The sequence below is a fragment of the Geotrypetes seraphini genome, chromosome 5, assembly GCF_902459505.1.
Source record: "Geotrypetes seraphini chromosome 5, aGeoSer1.1, whole genome shotgun sequence".
Taxonomy (NCBI): domain Eukaryota; kingdom Metazoa; phylum Chordata; class Amphibia; order Gymnophiona; family Dermophiidae; genus Geotrypetes; species Geotrypetes seraphini.
Genome location: NC_047088.1, coordinates 175,140,488 through 175,161,112, shown reverse-complemented (window position 1 = coordinate 175,161,112; position 20,625 = coordinate 175,140,488). Strand labels below are relative to the sequence as shown.

Genomic DNA, 20,625 nt, shown 5'->3' with positions numbered 1-20,625 from the left:
GCCCATCTCTTGTTGATGGTCTATAATGATTTTGATGAGATCATAGTTCTCCCTTATTCGTGGAGATTAGCTGCTGTCACCCTAATACCCAAACCTGGCAAGAATCCCCAACACTATAGTTAATATCGACCCATCTCTTTACTCACAACCGACTATAAAATCTATACCAAAATTTTAGCAGCTCGCCTCCAAAAGTGTGTCAGTGAGGACAGTAGCATAGCAAGGGTGAGTGGTACCCCCCTCTTCTCTGCCTCCCCCCGCATGTGCCCCCCCCTTCCCCTATACCTCTTTATTTTTCTGGTGCGAGCATCCCTCTGACCTTAATTCCTAGGCAACGGCAGACACCGATGCGGGCAGCAAGTTTGCGATATTGCTCGCACCGGGAAAATTAAACTAAACTAAATCTTAAGCTTATATACTGCATCTTCTCTATAAAGATAGAGTTCAACACGGTTTACAAAAAAAATTAAAAGGAAAGAATAAGGATTGGTAATAGAGAGAAGCGAAATTTACATTTTTGAAAACAGCCAAGTTTTCAGGTGTTTTCAAAATAACTGGAAAGAGCCCAGATTGCGCAGCTAGACAGGAAAATTATTCCAAAGCTCAGTAGTTTTGAAGTAAAGAGATTTCCCTAATTTTCCAATGTAGATAACACCTTTTAGCGAGAGGAAAGATAATTTGAGCTTTTGGATAGATTTGGTAATATCTGGTCTTGCAGAATTCCAAGATAGAGGAATTAAAGAGGGAAGAATGCCATGAAAGATCTTAAAAGTTAAACAGGAACATTTAAAGTAGACCCTAGAAATTACTGGGAGCCAGTGAAGTTGTAACAAGAGCGGTGAAACATGGTCAAATTTGCTTTTTGCAAAGATCAACCTAGCTGCAGTATTCTGGATCTGCTGAAGTCTATGACTACTTTTCTTGGTCAGACTTAAACAGACCAAATTACAATAATACAACCTCGAAAGAATGATTGATTGTACAAGGACAGCAAAATATTGGTGGAAACAGGATCTCACTTTTCTCAACATATGGAGACTTAAAACATTTTTTTACCAGAGAATTAAGATGGTCATTAAATGAAAGTGTTGAGTCTATAATGACACCCAAAACTTATTTGAGAATTCAATCTGCAGTGAAGATCCAGAAGGCAGTAGAATGAACGGAGGTAGCTGATCTAATTTTGGGCCAAGCCAAAGTAGTTTTGTTTTGGACTCATTTAGTTTCATTTGTACAGCAAGGGTCCAAGATTGAAGTTTCATTATGCATTCTATTATATTCTCAGTGAGGTTAGTAAGATTCAAATCTATCTCGAGGAGGACAAAGATATCATCTGCATATGTATACAGTGTTTGAAAGGGGGATAAATGGAAAAGCTTTAAGGTAGCCATAAAGATATTAAAAAGAATAGGGGATAGAGGTGATCCTTGCGGGACTCCGCATAACAGCTTCCAAGAAGATGACATGGTGCCATTCATATTGACAGTATATGAGCGAGATCGTAAGAATTTCGAGAACCAGTCTAAGAACTATATACTTATCTCACAAAGAACAGTCTAAGAACTATCAATACTTATCTCACAAAAGTTGGTAGATCAAATATCGTGGTAAATGACGTCAAAGGCCACAGATAGATCAAATTGTAATAGAATTGCAAACTTATTACATGAATGTAGCTGCTGAACCTTTGAGATTAATGAGACCAAGAGAGATTCGGTACTGAAATTAGGTCTGAAACTATACTGGCAAGGTAAAAGAATGGAAAATCTCTCTGAATATGATGAAAGCTGAGCAGATGATAGACTAACATTTTAGTCAGGAGAGGATTATTCGCTATAGGTCAATAACTAGATGGTGAAGAAGGGTCTAGATCAGCTTTTTTCAGTAATGGGATCAGAGCAATGTGGCCCATCTCTACAGAAAATAGACCTGACAGTAAGGCAGAATTTATAAGTCTGCTAAGCGATGAGGTAGCCTGAGTGGGAATTTTCTCATATAGGTATGAGGGAAACAGATCGAGGACACATTTACAAGATCTTAATTTATGATAGTTTTGAAACCTGAGCCTCAGATACATACTTGAAGACTGTCCAGGATCTGTCTACTGGGATAGGAAAGTGTCACTGGGCACCAGAGAATTATAAGAAATCAATGATGGAAAAGAGTTTCTTATAGCAGCAACCTTTTCGTTAAAAAACTTTGCTAGGTCATCCACTACTGGAGAGGAAGGATGTATGGACGAATCATTATTAGAAGTTAAGGAGCGCCAGATATTAAATAAAGTACTGCTTTGATTATTGGATCTGGTAATTTTGTCACTGTAAAAATTTTTCCTAACTTTTTTTAATACTGTATTATAGAACCTAATACTGTCCTATCTGTCCACAGATTTAGATTTTTTCCATTTCTGCTTCAGTTCTCTATAATAAGGAAGATACCAGGGGGCCTTATGGGAGTAGGAAACAGTCTTAGTAGATAGGGGAGCAAGAGGGCAATAAGTAGTCTCGGAGTGGTTTACCCAATTATGCCAGTTGACTTCTGAGGCATCAGGCTTAGAGCAGAAAGCAAACTGATTAAGAAATTGGGTCCAGAACTTTTCACTCGCAATTTTCTTGAGGAAGGTAATAGATTTTGAGGCACAGGGTTGAACCCCAAGTTGAGACATGAAAACAGGAAGACGGAAAGCATCTAAAAAGTGATCAGACCAAGGAACTTGTTCTCAATTAACATCTTCGACTAAAGTTTTATAATCAGTAAGGTCGAGAAAGCTAATTACATTAGTGATTTTTATATTAATGATATCAAGAGAGTGCCCCTTTTCATATGTTAGAGAGGTCTTAAGAGAGGGAAAGCCCAGAGAAGTAAGAAAACTGCTGAATTCAATTACATCCTTACTAGTGTTATCATCTATGGAGATTAATATCATCAATAATCAGTACCGGTAATCTTTGAAATTTTAGAAAAGCGCTTGTTATGATCTCAAAAATTAAAGAGGTACAAAGGAGGGAAGGGGCACATGCATGGCAGGGGGAGGAGAGAAAGACAAGTGCCAGCACCCCCAGGGCAGATCACCCCCCCCCCCTTTACTACGTCAGTGGGTAAGGATAAAAAATGTTTTTCCTAATTCTTGGATTCTAGTATGTGCTTGGTACAGTTGATTCAGATTTTCCACTTTTATAGTAATATATCACCACACATGCAGCAAATTGTGCTTTTTGTCATTAGATCGATGGCATACAATTCTGGTAGTTGTGAAGGTCATGGAGAAAATTGGAATCTGTAGATTGAGGGTGAGAGATAGAAAGATACTTACCTCAAAAATAATCTTCCTTGTAGATGTATCTAGTGGTCCTGAATCATAGGGTTTTGCATCCGCACCAGCAAATTGCTTGCAGAAAACTGTCAATCATTTTTACAACTCCACCCTCTTCCCAAGGAGTTGCTCTTGCTTCCTATGTTTGTACAAAAGCAATCAAGTAGCTCTATAATGAAAGACATAACCACTAGGAGGGAAATGGGGAAGAATCCCCAACAGTACAATTCTGTTCTGCTCTGTAATGAACATTACTAATAAGCATTATAATATTCAAGCAGCTGCTAAAAACAGATACAAAAACGTGTGGAACCAGCACTAATCTTATTTGGAGCTTATAACTATTCACATGCACAGACCAGAAGCAGGCTATACGCTCTCAAGGACCCTCAGCAGTTCAAATAGGTGTTCCACATGACACTCATAAAATCTGGGTGAAGCCTTGCGCTAGTGGTCTTGAGAACCCCAGTAAGGATACTCTACTAGTCCCCCTGGGCTCCATGACTCCCACGCATCTGCACTTGGACAATACACCTTTGGAGGGCTCTGGAAAGGTCTCTTCACCTGGGAACATATCTCATGTGGATCCCCAATCCCAGAGGAAAGAGGCTGAGCCCAAGGCTCCTGCCCCTACCCCATGTGCTCCACTGCACATGGGGCATGGACACTCCTTAGCCGGCCATCAAGTATAAACCTGGCATGAAATAGGGGTAAGCAGACCTGAGGAGTCCATCCCTGTCGATTTTAAGCAAAATCAAAGGGTTTTGAGGCAGATGGAGGCTTTAGAAAAAAAGAATGTTTAAAATCCAAGATGGCTACCCAAAAAAAGCCTTTGGAGACTTCCCTGAAGACCAAAAATGCAGGGAAAAGAGATTAGGTTCTCACCTTCCTAAAAAGAGATTAGATTCTTACCTTGATAATCTCTTTTCAAGAAGCTAGGATCTTTCATCCGCTCCCACAAGTCCGTTGCAGGAGATACTGATCACAGTTTTTCAGCACCTCCACCTTCTCCCTGTTCTCTGCTGCCCCTAGTCACAGAGAAAGGCTGAGTATTTCTTCCAGAGGCACACAAACAGAAGTTTTGGAGCCAGATTTTGCTTACTGGAGGCAGGCACATCGTGGCAGCCATTGAACCCAGAGCTTGAAGATAGACCCAGGCCGATGGACTCTGTTGTGTCAGGAGAGCCGAAATTTGGCCCCAAAGCTTCTATTTGCATGCCTCTGGAAGAAACACTCGCCCTTTCTCCATGTCAAATTGGACACCCAGTTACTCCAGTGACTGAACTGGCTGCAATTGGCTCTTTTTCAAGTTGACAATCCAGCCCAGACTCTGAAGGGTCACCATGATGACTTCCTCCCTCAAGGAGGCTCTGATGAGCCAGCCGTCCAGGTAAGGGTGAACAAGCCAACCCATTTTGGAGAGGTGGGCTGCCACCATTACCATCATCTTGGTGAAGGTCCACAGGGCTGTGGCAAGACTGAAGGGTAGAGCCGTGAACTGAAAATGCTACTTCTGGATGTGAAAACAAAGAAAGCACCTGTAATCTGCAAAGATGAGGATGTGTAGATATGCCTCCATCAAGTCCAAAGATGCCAGGAACTCCCCTAGCTGCACTAAGGCAATGACCAACCAAAGCGTCTCCATATGAAAATGAGGCACTTTGAGAGCTGTGTTGACATTCTTGAGGTCCAGGATTGGCCTCCAATCCTCAAAGCCTTTCTTGGGCACAATGAAGTATATGGAGTATCTGCCGAAGCCCTAGTCTCCATATGGCACATGTTCGATTGCCTGAATATCGAACAATCTGTTTAAGGTTGCCAGGATATGGGCAGCTTTTTCTGGTTGGCCCACTGGGGAGTCCATGAACCAGGCAAAGAGAGGACGGGTGAACTCCAACTTGTAGCATCCTTGATAAGCACCCATTGGTTGGTTGTGATAGCTTCTGAAGCCTCCAGGAAATCCTGCAGCCTGCCTCTGATCTTGCATGGAGGGGCTGGAAGCCTGGCGTTATTCGAATTTCTTGGGTTGCCCACCTGGATAAGAGGTGGAGCCCTGGGACTTTCTATTCATGGTGAACCTCTGCTGTGGACTCTGAAAGGATCTCTGGAATTAGGATTGAAAGGAGAACAGATATCAATGGTGCAAGTTTTGAAAGGATCCATGGGCTTGCCCTTTTGCAACCCAAGGCCTGCCGTCCAGAAGAAATTTCAGATGGGAGTCCTGGACACTAACCGTGAAATCATCCAATCCTTGGCCAAATTGCATATTGCTCCGGAAAGGAAGCCTGCTGAGTGTGGCTTTGGACACGGAGTTGCCAGCCCAATGTCTGATCTACAAAATCCAGCAAGCAGACACAGAGACCTTTCCTGCTACCCGAAGCAGGTCATACAAAGCATAGTCCACTCCCACCAGCAATAGCTGGGATGGTGGCTCTGAAGTCACTTCTCCATCACGTAACTCAGAATAAAATGCGTGAGGAACACAGGAGGCTGCCGCAGCAGCCCTAACTGCCAGAGTCAAGGCTTCAAACTGCCTTTTGAGCAACATGTCCAGCCTGCAATCCTGTTGAGAAATGCCTCCCTTGAGAAATGCCTCCCTTGCTGGGTAGGAAAATGCACTTCGCTACCTGAGCCACCAAGGAGTACACTTTAGGCATAGCAAACATCTGCTGAACTCCTGGTCCACAGGATATAACTTGGCCATTGCTTTTGCCACCTTAAGGGAGCCATCAGGGTTCTCCCAGTGCTCAGAAATTAGAACGTTCATATCCAAATGCAACAAAAAGGTGATAGGCTGAGAGCGGATCACGCTAAGCAGAGAATATTGGGTAGTAGGTCGAGGAGGATCAATTTTGAACTCCTTCAAAGAGACTCAATAAGTAAGTCCATCAGGGCAGCAGGCTTACCAGAGCAAGTTCACAAAGTCAAGCGTAAAGAGCAAAGAGGACCAAGAACCCCCTTCAAGAGGAGGGTTAGAGTGTTTCTTTTCGGTTTGGGGCCATCAGTCCCCTTACCAAGCACTGGTGCCACACTCCAGGACTCTGAGAGGCTAAAATTGTCCCCCAACCATCCTAACAGACTCTTGGCAGCCTTAATGAGATGGTCAGAGGCTAAACCTGAGGTTCCCGTCACCCCATCTTGCACGGCAGAACACACAGCACAAGGGAACTCTTCTGGTCCCCAACCAGCGCAAACTTCATATGAATTCATGACATTGGAGCCTGAGGATTCCATTCCTGGTGGTTAGAATAAAAAACGAGGCTTTTTAAGGAAGTTTGTGAACCTAGAAAAATCCAAGATGACCACCACCAGGATGTCCTGCTGAAAAACTTGGTTTAGTCTGTAACTCAAGCGGACAGCCCAAACCAGCAATTTTAGGATTTTTGGGGTGGGGGAACAAGGCTACATCAAAATATAACAACAAAAACAGCAAATTCAGACACCCCCTTCCCAAACTGTCCTTTGGGCTTTGACAGCCCTACTCACAGACCAGATGCTAGGAAGAAGTGCTGCAGCCTGCCTCAGCATCTCTAAGGGTAGCTGGAAACTAGAGAGGACCTCTGCCACCAGGAAAGCTGCCTTTTCTGAATCTTCAGCTGTCATTGCTGAACTGAGCCTCAGCCCCCGGGACCAAGATTCAAACACCACAAGAAGTGGGGAGAAAAATTGCAGCCGAAACTATGTGCTCCGAAGAAACACAATTGGTATCCATACAGTCTGCGCTAGCACTCCTTATCAAGTCAAGAGTGAGCAAAACAGTAGGGGAAAACCCAAAACTCCAAGCAGGCTGGATGAGCAGGTTCCCACAGGATCCACCTGACAGCTACAGACTGAAGTCTTCTCCTCTCACACAGGCTAAGCAGTCACAGGAGCTTTACTGGAATATGAAGTCCCGCACAAAAAAAAACAAAAAAGAAGGGATCACGTGACGCCATGCTGCGGGACAGACGCTAGTCTGTGTCTCTCCCGCGGCCCTCCACAGATTCCCCTCCCTCTTCGGGCACTCTTCGGATTTTGAGGCGCCGGCCCGGACCCCCCGATACCTCCCCTCCTCCGGACGCGGTGGGCGAGTTTCGGGCCGATTTCGTCGGGGCGTGGAGCAGGAATCGGCCCGCAAAGAAACGGACCGCGGCATGCAGGGGGAGGTCAAGATGGCGGCGCTGCCGTGCCCTGGAACGGCTACGGAATCCTGTCTGCGGCTGGCTGTAAGGAAGCATGTCCGTCCCTGAACCGAGGGGAACTTAGGAGAGGGGAGGTTTGCAGCTGCATCCAGCTTTACTACAACGAAAAATAACAGGAGCCACGTGGAGAGGGGTGCTGCACGGGGGTTGGACTCGCTGGTAAGGATTTCCCAGTGTACTTCTGAGAGAGATCGTGCTTGATCACAGAGAGCTAGGATCACAGAATTTAATCGCCTCTCCAGTGAGCAGTCTTGGATCTGTGAAGTTGTGCAGCGAGACGGACGCTGGTCTGTGCCTCTCTCTCCCGCGGCCCTACGCAGCTTCCCCTCCCCCTTTTTGGGCATTCTCGGGCTATTGAGCCTTTGGACCGGACCCTCCGATATCTCCCCCCCTCCGGACTCTGTGAGTGAGTCTCGGGCCGCTTTTGCGGTGGTATGTCGCTGAAGCCGGCCCGCAGAGAAAAGGACCGCGGCAAGCAAGGGGAACTCAAGATGGCGGCGCCGCCGAGTCCTGGAGCAGCTACGGGGGGGCCGGCTTGGATAACTGAAATCACGGCCGGAGTTACGGCGGCGATGGAGCTCGTGTTGGAACAAAAGCTCCTGCCGTTGGATCACAAGCTGGCGGTGGTCCAGGCTTCGCTGGATGCTATGGGCCAGGAGGCGGCGGCGTTCCGGCAGCGGGTGAGCGATGTGGAGGATAGCCTGCAGCACGTGGAGGATGTCCAGACAACACAGCAGCGCCTTATTTCTGCTCTCGAGGATCGCATTGAGGACCTGGAAAATAGATCACGCCGGTCCAATTTGCGTTTTATCGGATTTCCAGAGGCTGTGGCGGAGCGGGACTTGAGAGGCACGCTGGAAGCCTGGTTAGCTGCCTCCGTTACCTTTCCTGCGGATCTCGGCCCGCTTCGTATCGAGAGGGCGCATCGCCTGGGTCTCAGTTCAGCTCATCAGGCCCGGCCACGGGTGGTAATAGCAAAGATCTTGAACTATGCTCACAAACAGTCTATTCTTCAGGCGGCTCGGGGCGAGCGCGTTCTCACCTATCAAAACGGCAGGGTGCTCTGTTTTCAGGACTATTCTACAAAAGTGGCTCAGCAACGGCGGGCATTTGCTCCGGTGTGCTCTACGCTGGCGGCTCGCCATGTCCGCTTCGCCCTCCTCTACCCGGCGAGATTGAGGGTCCATCACAATGGCACTACTCAGTTTTGTTCTACCGTAGCGGAGGCGCAGAGCATGTTGGATGCGTGGAATGTGGACCTGCCTTCTACTAGTGCCGCTGGTGTGATCTCCTCTACTGCTGGTCCGGCTTGATAGCTGCCGGTCTTCAGAGACACTCTTTCTTCTGGAGTTGGTGCAACTATGGTCTCCTTCTTGGATCTTTGTCAGGTCCTTAGATGGCCCTGTGCGGCTCTGTCTTTGATGGTGGCGCCGCTCGGATTCTGTGCTTCCAGATGCCGCGGCGTCCCTGGACTTTTGCTGGATTTCTCTCTTCGGAGCTCCTCATTCTTCTGGCTCGACCACAACTTGGGACTCCTTCTTGGATTTGGCTGGGACCTTGGTTGGACTTCGGTCTTTGACTGGGGCGCTGCTCAGCTTCTGTGCTTTTGACTTTCAGTGGTCTCCAGGCCCTTGGATGTGTGGGGCTTTCTTGTTTCTTACGGGTGGACGGGGCCTCTCTCTACCCCTAAACGGCCCAGGCTGTGTTGGGTGGACGGTGGCCTGGATCCATCTTTTGGAGCGGGTGTTGTTGAGCTTGTTGACTGGGGTGAGGGGCGTGCATGGGGACGAGTGGTTGGTGGAGTGTCTGATGCGAGGGGGGGAGGAGAGTTAGAGTGGGGGTTTTGGGGTTCCGGTTGAGTATGAGTTTGGGGTTCTTGGTTTTTCATTCTCAAGGGATATTAGGGGGTGGATAGGGTCGGGGATTAGGTTTCTTTGGGTCGGGGGGCCCTTCCTGGGACACTGAGGCATTATATGAGGCTGTCTTGAGATCGGGAGATGGGTTCTATTCTGCTAGGTTGCTCTTGGGGGTTTGTCCAGTTCTCTTCGCTATTTTGGGGGGGATTCTGTGGAGGGGGCGTCTGTAGTGATTGGGTTCCTGTGGGGACCAGAAGGGTTGGGGTGGATGGGATGGGAGGAGTTTAGTGGGGTAGGATTGGTCTGGTTGGGTTTGGGGGTTGGGTTGGGGTGGGTGGTGGGTGGGGGTGGGTTGGTGTTGGGGGGAGGGGAGGGTGGGGTGGGGAGGGTTGTTGTTCTTGTTCCATGGTGACCGCAGGCACTGGCTTCCGCAGGACTGTGGCCTTAGGAGGGGGGCTTGCTGGGACGCCTCTTCCTAGGCTTTTGAATTTTTTGATTCCTTGTTGGGTATTTTTGTTTCATTTTTATGTCCCTTAAGTTATTATCTTGGAATGTGGGGGGCATTCATTCCCCAATAAAGCGACAGAAGGTGCTTCGACAGCTGCGGAGGAGCCGGGCGGACGTGGCCTTTTTGCAGGAGACGCATTTGACTGCTGCGGAGCATGCCAAACTGCGCACCTGGTGGGTGGGGGATGTCCTGGATTCCCCGGCGTTGGGTAAGAGGGCTGGAGTGGCTATTTTGGTGGGTAAACATCTTCATTTGGAGGTACAGACTGTCCTTAGGGACCCGGAGGGTAGGTATGTGATTGCCTCGGTTAGTTTGAACTCTAAACCTTACATTCTCTGCAACCTTTATGCTCCCAATAGCCCGGGCGTGGGTTTTTTTCATCATTTAGCAGACCTTTTGTCGGTCTATGGAGATGTTCCTCTGTTGGTGGGGGGGGATTTCAATGAGGTGGCGGATCCTCTTTGGGATAGATCGTCGGGGGTGGGGAGGGAATCTCGGAAATCTGCTACTGGAATTGAGATTCTTTGTGCCTCCCTTGACTTGGTGGACGCCTGGAGGGTCTTGCATCCCTTGGAGAAGGATTTCACTCACGTTTCTCGGGCCCATGCTTCCTTATCTCGTATAGACTATATTCTCTGTTCCCGCTCTGTGTTTGCTGAGGTCGTAGAGTCTACGCTGGGGCCTATTGAGGTATCGGACCATGCTTGGGTGGCGTTGGTATGGCAGTTATCTCGGACGCCGGGGACCCCTCGGGGTTGGCGCTTTCCTTGCCACCTATATCGTGATAGTAAATTTCACGAACATCTGGTAGCCCGGTGGCGCTCATTTCAGGATACCAATGCAGCTCATTTTGGTACTCCTTCGTTGGCTTGGGAGACGGCAAAGGCGGTCCTTCGGGGTGAGATTATTTCCTATGCTAGTTTTCAGCGTAAAGCGCGCACGCGAGAGCTGCTTCGGCTGGAGAGACTGGTTTCTTCTCTCCGTCGACGCTACGGCACCACTCGGGCACTCCCGGATAGGGCTAGATTGCTGGAGGCTCAGTGTGCGCTTAACTCTCTGTTACACCAACATGCTCGTCGGTCTATGGAGCATTATAGGTATCATCTTTATCGTTTTGCGAATAAGAGTAGTAAGTTTCTTGCAAAGCTAGTTCGACAGCAGCGGGGTAGTTCGCGTATTGCTTCTCTTCAGACGCGGAACTCGGAGATAGTGCATACTGATGGAGACATCAACAGGGAGTTGCGGGATTTCTTTGAGAACTTGTATTCTGCTCCCTCTGACCCTCTGTTAGATGGGGAGGTATATTTGGCTGGTCGGGATCTCCCGACTCTTTCAGCTTCCTCTCGGGAGCAGTTGGAGGCGGAGGTTACTGCAGGGGAGATTGAGCGGGAGATCCAGGCTAGCGCTTTGGGTAAGTCTCCTGGCCCGGATGGGCTACGTAGCGAGTTTTATAAGATATTGCGAGCTGAGGTGGCGCCTTTGTTGGCTTCGGTGTTTAACGAGGCGGTCGGTTTGGGGGAGCTCCCTCGCCACTTGAATGTAGCACAGATTATTGTTCTGTTGAAACCTGGGAAGGATTCGACTAGACCCGAGTCGTACAGACCGATCTCTTTATTGAATTTTGAGGCTAAGCTTTTTGCTAAAGTTTTGGCCACCCGTCTTGCCTTGGTACTCCCGAGTCTTATTTCTGATCAGCAAGTGGGTTTTGTGAAGGGCCGTGCGATTGCTAAGAATGTCCGCCGTATATTGGCGGCTTTGGAGCGGACCGCACAGGATCAGGTGCCTTCTTTGATGATCAGCTTTGACGCCGAGAAGGCCTTTGACCAGGTGGATTGGGGCTTTATGTTCGAGGTCCTGCGAGTGTACGGTCTCGGCCCCTGGTTCATTCAGGCGGTGCGGACTCTTTATGAAAACCCGGTGGCCCGTGTGTGGGCCAATGATACCCTTTCTGATCCTTTTCCAATTTGTAGGGGTACTCGCCAGGGATGCCCCCTTTCACCTTTGTTGTTTGTCCTGACTCTGGATCCTCTCATTCGGGATGTGCAGGATAATCCGGACATTATGGGAATGGTCGTGGGGGCTCATCATTTTAAACTGGCGGCTTTTGCCGATGACATCTTGGTTTATTTGACGGATCCTCGGGCCTCCCTCCCTGCTCTTTTGGAGTGTTTTCGTGAGTATGGGGATTTTTCTGGTTTCCGTTTAAATAAGCAGAAGTCGGAGGCTATGGCATCTCCGGAATCTTTGCGGGTGGAATGGGGGCCGGATTTTCCTTTGCGCTGGGCGGGATCCTCTTTTCGTTACCTGGGTATTTTGTTGTCTATGGATGTCTCCGCGCTTTACCGTTTGAATGTTGATCATTTGTTGCAGGGAACTAAGGGGCTTTTACGGCGCTGGTTGAATCTCCCGCTTTCCTTGATGGGCCGTGTTCATCTTTTTCGCATGATTATCTTCCCGAAATGGTTATTTGTCCTGCAAACGCTTCCATTCTTTCTTTTGGAAAAAGATATTTTGGGTCTTCAGAGACTGGTGATTTCATTTTGCTGGGGGGGTAAGAAAGGTAAAATGCATCGTTCTTTCCTTCAGGGGTCCTGGGCACAGGGAGGTTTGGGTCTTCCCTCGATTCGTTTGTATAATCTGGCATGCTTGCTTCGGCATGTCCGGGATTGGCTCTTTTTTGGCTCTCAGCATACTGATCGGGAGTTGGAGGTTGATTATTTTTTTCCGTAGGCTCTGCCTTATCTTTTACAGTGGGACGGGAAGGTGCGATTGGGGCCTGGGGCCCGTAGCTGCTTGGTGGAGCCGCTTCGTCGGGCTTGGAGATGTGTTTCGCGGATGTGGGGTCACTCGCCTTTTAGTTCTGTTCTGCTGCCCATAGTGGGCAATGCGGCCTTCAGTCCGGGACAGGACAATGTTGTTTTCAAAAGGTGGGCGAGGAAGGGACTCCGAACTTTGGAGCAGTTTCTCCAGATGGATGGTAGCGCTGTTCCTTTCTTGACTCTCCAGGCGTCCTGGTCTTTGGGTGCGACGGATCGGTTTGCTTATATGCAGCTCTCACATTATGTAGCCTCCTTGCCCAGGGACTCATTGACCCAGTCTTTTGCTATCACTGTACGCGACTTTTTCTTTGATGCTCAGTGGGATTGGCTTTCTATCTCTCAATATCATCGCAGATTGGTGGCTCTGCAGCCTCGGAGGGATTATCAGCGGCTTTTGGCATCTTGGGCCCGGGACCTGGGATGTCGCCCGCGGGTGGCGTCCTTGGCTCCTCTGGTGCGCCGGATACCTCGGGTGGTGCAGAGCGCCGAGCTCCGGGAATGTCACTTTCGGGTCTTACATCGGGGATATGTCTCGCAGCAGCGGGCCTTTTATTTCGGATGTGCCCCTACGGCTATTTGTCTGAAATGTCACCGGGTTGATAATTCTTTGGCACATGGGGTGTGGCTGTGTACTTCAATTTCTGCCTTTTGGATGGAGGTCCGCTGTTATTTGGAATCTTTGGTAGGTTATCGGCTCCCCTCATCGGTGGAAGGGACTATCTTTTTGGCGGAGGGCTATTTAGGCGGCCTTTCTGCAGGGGATAGCCAGCTCATTCGTAAGGGCTATATTGTGGGAATGAAATGTATTCTTACTCATTGGCTTCAGGACTCCCCGCCCACCATCTGGTATTGGCGCAATAAATTGCATCTTTTAATGGACTGGGAGTCCATGTCCGCTCGGTTCTCTGGATCTCGGAGCAAGCTTTTTCTGTCTGTTTGGGCTTCTTATTTGGATACTTTGCCCCCTGTGATAAAGAGCCAGGTGGTCAATCGCTTGCGGAGGCCAGTTGCCCCTGTCTTGCCAGTGGGTTGAGGGTGGGGTTTTGGGGGTGGGGGGTGTTGGGAGGGAGCGGTTGGGGGGTTGTGTCTAGTATGGATTTGGAGGGCTCCAGGCTATCAGAGTACAGGCCTGGACTCTCACTGATATCTGGGATTTCTAGTTGGGTGTTACCATGTTAATCTGTATTATGGCATTGTACTGAGAAAATGATTGTGTTCTCTCTGTTCTGTGTATATCTTTCATGTTGGTGAATAAACAGTTTATACTAAAACAAAAAAGAAACTGAGCAGATCAAAGTTGCTCCTGCAGGTTTGCTTGCAGAAGAAATAACTTGACTGGGAACAGAAGAAAGCAGGGAAAATTAGGAGGTGCTGAAAACTGTGATCAGTATCTCCTGCAACGGAGTCGAGGGAGCAGATGGAAGACCCTTGGTTCAGCATACTATCCTATTGCACTGTTATATCTTTTCTAGTAGACAGATGTGTAATTCTGGACTGTATGGTATTCTCCTCATGCCCATGAGCTGTGCAGAAGGAATCCATTCCAGCTTTTCAAACCCTCCTCCATCACCAGAGGGCTCTGCTGCCCCCTTCAGTTTGTACCAAAGCAGGTGATAGACTTATATACAAACACATGAGAAGGAGGGGTATGGGGAAGCTGAAAGGGCTGATTCTGCTAGCAGCAAACCTCCACTGCATGGGTCTGCGTCTTCTCCCAGGAAGAAGTCCCAACATGTGGGAACCTCTGGATACTGGAACTCCATATGAATACTGAGAAAAAAATACCCAAAAATAATAAAACAGCAGAGCAGGAACACTTCTGAGCAACCTACTTGCAGAAAAAAAACTGAGGGGGGCTGCTGAAGCTCCCTGGGATAAAGATGGAGTTGAAAAGACGATTGACAGTTTTCTGCAAGAAATTTGTGAGTTCAGATGCAAAGCGCTACTGTTCAGGACCACTAAACACACAGCACTAGAAGTTATGTTTGTGTCTAAAATATTCAAAAAGAAAAAGCGTTTTGTTTAAAAGCATGATTTCTGGATTGGGGATGGGGCAAATTAAGGGCCTGAAAGCTAAATGACTGGGAGAGGGGGTCAAAAGGCCAGAGATTTGCTTAGTGCTCCAATGCCCCTGCACATAAATCCCTTTGAACATTGCCCTCAGATACAAAGGATATTATATCCATGACCTTGAAGGCCTCGAAACAATACTTGCATGTTATTTCATCTGTAGATGCAAGGTTAAAATAGAAAAGTCATTAACAATGCCTAAGAAAATGTTGTGCCCTGATTGCTAATGGGTATGCTTCAAAATGCTGTTGACTATTTCTATGCAATTCTAATCTAATCTTATCTTCTATTTGTGTGTTGCTCATACCTATGAACCTGTGGAAATTTTCAACATATGGAAATCTTTCAATTTCTGACAGGGAGGGGAGAAAACTATGAGTAATGTGGGTCTTATGTGAACTGGTCTCCTACAACTGTCACCTGAATTACAAAAACAACATGTTTTAAAGAACCATGTAAAAGACTAGGACAAAATCTACTGGGAAATGAATGAAATGAAGAAAGAGATTTTTTAAAAACTACAATGTAAACAACTATAGATGCTAAAACTGCAAACCTGATAATGTAATGACAGTATCATCTCTGTCTTCAAAGAGTTTCGCAGGGTGTCTCACAAAGTGATGGTTCAGTACAGCCATTCTTATATCTGGATCTTTATGTATCTAAAATAGAATACAGGACTAAGTTAAAAAATAAATAAATAAATAAATTCACAGAACTACCTGTCAGCTTTGATTGTATTATTATACTATACATTATGTGATTTTCATTCATAAACATTTTCTTCAACACTAACACTTAGAAATAATTTAGGGCAATGGTGCGCTCACATCTGGAGTACTGTGCCCAGTACCTCAAGAAGGACATGGCAGTACTTGATGGGGGTCCAGAGGAGAGCAACTAAACTGGTAAATGGTATGGAAAACTGGTAAATGGTATGGAAAACTTTTCATACGCTAACAGGTTGAAAATGCTGGGGCTGTTCTCCCTGGAAAAGCGGAGACTTAGAGGAGACATGATAGAAACCTTCAAAATCCTGAGGGGCATAGAGAAGGTGGACAGGGACAGATTCTTCAGTCTGTGGGGAACCACAAGTACAAGGGGTCACTCCGAGAAATTGAGAGGGGACAGGTTTAGAACAAATGCGAGGAAGTTCTTTTTTACCCAGAGGGTGGTAAAAAAGAACGCGCTTCCGGAGGTTGTGATAGGCCAGAACACACTACAGGGTTTCAAGGAAGGTTTAGATAGGTTCCTAAAGGATGAGGGGATTGAGGGTTACAGATAGATGTAGAGGTAGGTTACAGAAATGGTCAGGAACCACTTCACAGGTCACAGACCTGATGGGCCGCCGCGGGAGCGGACCGCTGGGCGTGATGGACCTCTGGTCTGACTCAGTGGTGGCAACTTCTTATGTTCTTTAACAAAGGCGTGCTAGCGGTTTTAGTGCACACACTAGCCACTACCACGTCCTCTTGAACAGGTGGTAGTTTTTCAGCTAGTGCACGCTATAGCATGTGCTAATCCGGTGCGTGCGCTAAAAACACTAGCGCACCTTTGTAAAAGGAGCCCTTAGAGTTATGCATCCTAAGCCAGTGGTCTCAAATTCGCGGTCCGCCGGGTACTATTTTGAGGCTCTCGGTATGTTTATCATAATCACAAATGTAAAATAAAACAGTTTCTTGATCATATGTCTCTTTAGCTATGAATTACAAAATTATTATTAAGACCTAGCTACAGTGGCGTACCTAGCATATGTGACACCCGGGGCCCATCATTTTTTAACACACCCCCCCCCCATCTATATGAAAAATATGATTTTTAGTAGCAATCTACATATCGCACAAGAGTGTACCTAGGAAAAGGCAGCATCTTAAACACTGCAGTGAGCACTAGAACACCAACACATACATTGTAAAACTAAACAAAACTAGATCCTGCACAGTCAGTCAATTGATCCTGTACAGTCGATGCTATCAGAATGCCATGTCCCTTTCATACACACAGACAGATACACCCTTGCCCAATATGGAATAATCACAAACTAAAAATAAAAATATGTAGACAAAAGTTAAACTGAACTGCCAAGAAACCAGACTCTGTAAACACCAGCACTATATAAGTATAATTTAGCTAAGAATGAAGATTATATCAGATAGCCCACACGGCTGAAAGAAGTTATCTTACAGCTTTGCCAACCTTCACTCAGAACAGTTTCAGAATTTACTATTCACTGGTCCTCAGCGGGCCACCACACACTCAAAAGCTTTCATTGTGTATGGCTTTACGCTCCCACTCGTCATAGGAGCCAGTTCGACTTTCAATTTATATTCAAATATCTTAATAATTAGAAAATTTAAAATACTTAGCTTCTAATAAGATGCTATGCAGGGAGAATTTGTTCTTAACATCAACATGTTTCGCCCGTTTGAATCGATGGGCTTTATCAAGATTCCTGCTCCCGCCTAATAACTTTCAACCGCCAACTTTCAACCGGATTTTACATTTATACAATGGCGGTTGAAAGTTATTAGGAGGGAGCAGGAATCTTGATAAAGCCCATCGATTCAAACGGGCGAAACATGTTGATGTTAAGAACAAATTCTCCCTGCATAGCATCTTATTAGAAGCTAAGTACTTTAAATTTTCTAATTATTAAGATATTTGAATATAAATTGAAAGTCGAACTGGCTCCTATGACGAGTGGGAGCGTAAAGCCATACACAATGAAAGCTTTTGAGTGTGTGGTGGCCCACTGAGGACCAGTGAATAGTAAATTCTGAAACTGTTCTGAAGAAACCAGACTCTGCATACAATGCAACACCACAAAAACAGTAATGCATGTCCTCTAATACTGTGCAAAATATAAAGACAGTAGATGTAAATTTGAAAAACTAATACATAACAATCACCACTTTACAAATTGACAAATAAAAATAAAACAAATAATGAGAAATATGAAAATACCATTTTATTGGACTAATCCCCGTAAGCTCAGTCCTCATCCCCACAAACCACCTGATTCCATCCACACAAGCCTTGAATTGTTTTATATTGAACTTATTATATTAAAGTATAAAAAGAAACAATATTCAGTACAATTGTCAATTTATAAATCAGCGTCTTCTCCCCACTCTCTCTTCCCCATTTCCCTTCAGCGTCCACAGCCCACTCTCTCTCCACTTTCCTTCAGCGCACGTACATAAAAACAAGCAAGTAATTTTATATCATTTTCATTCTATTCATTCATAGAAATTAAAGTCTAAATAATGCCAGTCACATAACAAAACATGATTTTACAAAAATAATTCCCTGCAGTCAAGCCTCCAAGGATTACTAGATGTCTTTCAGCAGCTCCCCTCCCTCCCCGTTACCTTCGTGGCCAAGTCAAAATGCCAACAATAAAAATTTAAAAACACAAAGCACATTGTACGCAGAGAAAATGTTAATTATCATTTATATTCCGCGGGTTTTCAAAGAGGTCAAGGCAGATGACTTTATGCAATGTCACCTCAGTAACAACTATACAAAAATAGACAAATATACCCCCTCCCTTTTTATTAAATCGCGATAGCATTTTTTAGCGCAGGGAGCTTCGCTGAATGCCCCACGCTGCTCTCGACGCTCCCTGCGCTAAAAACTGCTATTGCAGTTTAGTAAAAGGGGCCCATAGTGCAAAATATAGACAGCATATATAAATTCTCAAAACGACACATTTTGATCACTAAATTGAAAATAAAATCATTTTTCCTACCTTTGTTTGGTAATTTCATCAGTCTCTGGTTGCACTTTATTCTTCTGACTGTGCATCCAATATTTCTTCCCTTCTTTCAGCCTCCTGTATGCTTCCTCTCCTCCAGACCTCATTCCCTCCTCCAACTTTTTCTTTGTTTCATCCTGTCCCCTTCTTTCTTTCTCTCTCCATGCCCCCCTTTCTTTCTCTCTCTTTCCCCATGCCCCATTTTTTTTCTTTCACCCTGCCCCCTTTCTTTCTTTCTGGATCCCTGTCCCCCCCCTTGCTTTCTTTCTGGCTCCCTGGCTCCCCCCCTTTCTTTCTTTCTCCCTTCCCTCCCCCATGCCACCGCCGCTGCCACCACCATGCTGCCACCACCGCCGGGGAAAGGCTGCCACTGGCCATCGGAAACAGGCCAGCGCCGAATTCGCCCTCCTTCTTTTCCCGCCAGCCAACCAACTCTGGTTTCCTGACATCAATTCTAACGTCGGAGAGGACGTTCTGGGCCAGCCAGGCAGCGATTGGCTGGCCCAGAACGTCCTCTCCGACGTCAGAATTGACGTCGGATGGCTAGAGTTGCTCGGCTCGAGGAAGAGAAGCAGGGAGGGAGAATTCGGCGCCGGCTTCTTGCTGATGACGGCAATGGCAGCCTTTCCCCGGCGGCAGCCTATTCCCCAGTAAGTGCCCAGCTGTACACCCCCTCGGGCCTTGCACCTGGGGCAGACCTCCCCCCCCGCCCCCCCTAGGTACGCCACTGCTTAGCCAAAAGGAATGATTTATAAACTATAAAGAGTTTTACTTCATGCAAAATTGTCATTTCTTTAATAAGACATTAACTATAAGCTGTTTCCCCCCATTTTTAACGTTTATGGATTACATACTCCACACATGTGATACTTGCTATCTTTGCAGCGTACAGGTTTGTATTCATGTTCTTCCTTCACCATCATCATTACAAAGAATTTGTTTAGGTTTTCATCCTATTTATGTGGAAGATCTTTTCAAGTAAGTAGTGGTGGTACAGTATCCAAATCGGTAGCAGCAAGAAAAGGAGTGCCACATGGATTTGCTCTCTCTGCCTTATTGATTAATATTTACACAGTAGGTATAGGTGAGGCTTTCCAGAAACTGAAGGTACAATACAGACTATATGCCGATGATATATTATTTTTTTCCCTTTGGGCAAAGATGATAAAGGAGTAGAGAAATGTTTGAATATTTATATGGAGAATATAGTGAACTACATGACTCTGCCTGGCTTGCAGCTGAACGTGAATAAAACGGAGGTGATGATTGTGGAGAATAATAAGAAGAGAGATGTGGAGTGTGTAAATGTGTTGGAGGTGTCATTACCCCTTAAAAAAGAGATATTGGAGTTGGGGGTCTGGTTGGATTCAGCATTATCAATGAATCAAGTATTGAAAACTATACAGATGGAACAAGTGCAGTTGCACATGTTGTACAGGCTGAAGCATATGTTATTGCCCTATAATTGTCATACAGTGGTGCAAGCATTTATATTAGGAAGGTTAATGCGCTTTATTTGGAGGTGGTGAAAATGAAAAGTAGAGCATTGCAGGTTCTGATGAACTCTGCTGCAAGACTGATTGTGGGTGCTTCACGGATGGCCCCAATACACCAATTCTGAAGCAGTTACATTGGCTTCCTGTACAATAATGACACGGAGAAAAAATCTGTCCCCGTCACCGCCCCGTCCCCGGCCCACCATCCTCAGCACCGCCCCGTCACCGCCGTTCCCTTCACCACCCCGTCACCATCACCGCCATCCCTTTCACCGCCACTGCCATCCCATTCACCGCCCCGTCACCGTCCCCGCTGCATCCAAATAAGCTTTAGTACTGTAATATTTAGCTTATTCCTTTCTTATAAATCAAAGTTCCTGCTGCTGAACTAGAGAAAGAGATGTTCAGCTGGCAGGGCTTTGTTTATAAATTTTTATCAACACAACTAATATACTACTTTATCCTAAAGCAAAAAAATAAATAGAATTTTTTTTTCTACCTTTGTTGTCTGGTTTCTGCTTTCCACGTCTTCTCATTCAATTCCTTCCATCCACTGTGTGTCTTCTCTCTGCGTCTTCCATTTGCTGTTACTGTGCCTCTCCCTTCACCCCCCCCCCAATTGGTC

General features: G+C 46.4%; 1 protein-coding gene across 2 annotated transcripts in view; it reads right to left on the bottom strand.

Annotated features, from left to right (window-relative positions):
* PGAP1 (post-GPI attachment to proteins inositol deacylase 1) overlaps nucleotides 1-20,625 on the bottom strand; it is a 215,526-nt gene that overhangs the window by 140,948 nt on the left and 53,953 nt on the right. For both annotated transcript variants that reach the window (XM_033946396.1, XM_033946397.1), the window contains exon 8: nucleotides 15,304-15,409. In XM_033946396.1, the coding sequence (XP_033802287.1) occupies nucleotides 15,304-15,409 (106 nt within the window). The remainder of the gene's footprint in view (nucleotides 1-15,303; nucleotides 15,410-20,625) is intronic.